We start from the raw sequence: 2,450 nt of genomic DNA, 5'->3' as shown, positions 1-2,450 counted from the left end.
CTCTGCACGTGAATCACAGCTGTTGAACCTGTTTTTTTTCTTGGAGTTTACCTGTTTTAAACTGAACTTTGCGCCGCTCCCGAATAATGTAGGGTAATGTTGAGCTAAGAATTGTGAATGTATCCTCCAAACAAGTGCCGTCCGTGAAGATTCACCAGATAATCAAACACCCCAGCGGGCAGAACCGTCGGCTCATTGGCTTTGGAGCAGCGACTGTTTGAGATTCGCCGGATCCTGTCGCGACGATCGGGTCAGATGGTCAAACACCCGCTCAGTGGGGCGGGTCGAACCCGGCTGTTCGGTTTCACTCAGGCTCGCCGGAGACCGCGTGGCTTCTTCACAGGCCGCAGAGCCCCACGTGTGCGTCCCCGCCTCTGTACAGCGAGGGGCACACACGCGTGCGTTCCTACGCAATGTGTTCAGACGAAATGATCTGCGCTCGCACGGGACGTCCCGTGTGGGATGAGTCGAGTGCGAATGCGGCATTGTCAGCCTCTTGCAAAACATTAAGTCATAACCATTTTCTTAATGTGCGATGCACGGTAGACTGATAGTTTCAGTAGAAGTACAACATTATCTGTTTTTGTGATCATCTTCCTACCCGTCAACTGTTAATAATTGTCATTTATAATAACTTGTAGCATTTTATCATCATCGTCTTTTTGGGGACTGGTAGGAATGTGTAATGATAAAAAGCTTTCTAAATCATCATCAGTGTCATCATTCATCATCAGCACGAGCATTTAGATCGTCAGCAGCAGCTGATTCCATGCTCAACAGTCATGCTTTGTGTCAGAGACGCTCTTCAGCTGGTTTCCTTGCAGAGCCAACAGCGTCAGCTTGGCGAGTTTGTCAATGCCAGTGGGCAGCTGTGTGAACTTGTTGCAGCACAAATCCAGAACCACTATATTCATGAGGCGGTTAAACAGTCCCTCAGGCAGAACCGTCAGTTGGTTGCTGTAGAGCTTAAGATCCTTCAGATTCGTCAGTTTGTCAAACATTCCGGCGGGTATGAACGACAGTCGGTTCTGATACAAAAACAGCTGTTGCAGATTGACCAGTCGGTCAAACACCCCCTCGGGTAGAGCTGTCAGCTGGTTGGTATGAAGGCTGAGATAAGTCAGTTGCGTTAAACTGTCAAACACCCCAGCGGGGAGAGCTGTGAGTTCATCACTGAGCACGATTCTGATCTGCGGATCAGCAGCCGCCGCCTCTTGCTGTAGAGCAGCCTCTACAAGAGAGCGTCGTTCTTCACACGGCAGTGGAGTTCAACACGGGTCCCTAGGTCGCGTTAGCGGCGTCGTGTTCACCTCACATATCGGCACCTCGCTCCATGCCGCGCCCGCTGTCTGTGCGGTGCAGTACAGCGACCCGGACGGTGTTCAGAGCTCGCCTCGCATTCCCTCTGGAACATTTTTTTCTCGATCAGTAGAATTAATTCTGGATTTCCCCTGTCCATGGGAGCCTCATCGAGTACCGAGTCTTGCTTCAGGATGATGCTGCACCAATAGGACGTTTGCCTAATTCCTGTTTGATGAGAATGTTGCGCTCCTGGTGCTGCGTGTGTAGTCGCTCTTGTTGCGCTGTGCTGTTGTATAGTTTGTTTTGACATTGCAATTTTTTTGCTTTGCGTTGCTGTGTGGTTGTTGTTGTGATTGTTATTGTTGTTGTTGTTGCTGCACTACCACAAACCCGCACGGCACATGCAAGTTTCTGTTAACGATCAAAATCAGCTCTCATTATTCACACAATTCACTCATTATTCACTAATATGCAGTGACACTGCAGACCAACTTGTAGCACAAGAGGGCACGATGACAACGATGATGATGACGATGGCTGTGGATGTCAATAACGCGGTAGCCTTACAAACTGAAAGCTACTGATGACGAGTGTCATCTCTATCCCGTTGCCCAGCGACACAGCAGTGGCCGTTCCTGACTGTGTTGGATCCTTTTGTCAAACGCGCCCCTGGGAATCCTCTTCAGCTGGTTGTTGTACAGACCCAGCTGCTGCAGATTCACCAGGCTAATCACATCACACGAAGTTCGAGCCTGGGGTGTTTGACAGTCTGACGGCACTGGAGGAGACACGAGTTAATGCTTCTCTGTGAAAGCGAATCGAAGTGAATGTAAGAGGTCTCTGTGAGAGGCATCAAAGCGAATGGATCACGTGGTAATTAGTAACGCGGTTTTGTATGAAATGAACTCAAGTGGATTTATTTGACACTTATTTAAATGAAAGGGAATTAAGGTCTCCTAATCTCACAGGTGTTTATGCAAGTAGATTACATTAATTTTATCTAGCAGGTCTTGATGGAAGTAACTGGAATCACTTTAACTGTCAGGTTTCATGTGAGGTGAGTCGGAGTTGTTTGAGATCAGAAGTGTCTGTGATAGCAAATTGAGGTTTTGTCACCTGCCGTGCCTGCATGGAAGAGATTGCAAGTG

General features: G+C 48.4%; 1 protein-coding gene across 1 annotated transcript in view; it reads right to left on the bottom strand.

The window, feature by feature from the left end:
- Window positions 1–773: 773 nt before the first annotated feature.
- Window positions 774–2,450, bottom strand: part of LOC133341681 (leucine-rich repeat-containing protein 15-like) — a 65,231-nt gene continuing 63,554 nt past the window's right edge. Inside the window, exon 4 of the mRNA XM_061550277.1 lies at window positions 774–1,150. Coding sequence (XP_061406261.1) covers window positions 774–1,150 — 377 coding nt within the window. The remainder of the gene's footprint in view (window positions 1,151–2,450) is intronic.

The sequence above is a fragment of the Lethenteron reissneri genome, chromosome 2, assembly GCF_015708825.2.
Source record: "Lethenteron reissneri isolate LAM-NWPU_2019-01 chromosome 2, ASM1570882v1, whole genome shotgun sequence".
In the NCBI taxonomy this organism is placed as follows: domain Eukaryota; kingdom Metazoa; phylum Chordata; class Hyperoartia; order Petromyzontiformes; family Petromyzontidae; genus Lethenteron; species Lethenteron reissneri.
This window is presented reverse-complemented; position numbering and strand designations above follow the sequence as displayed.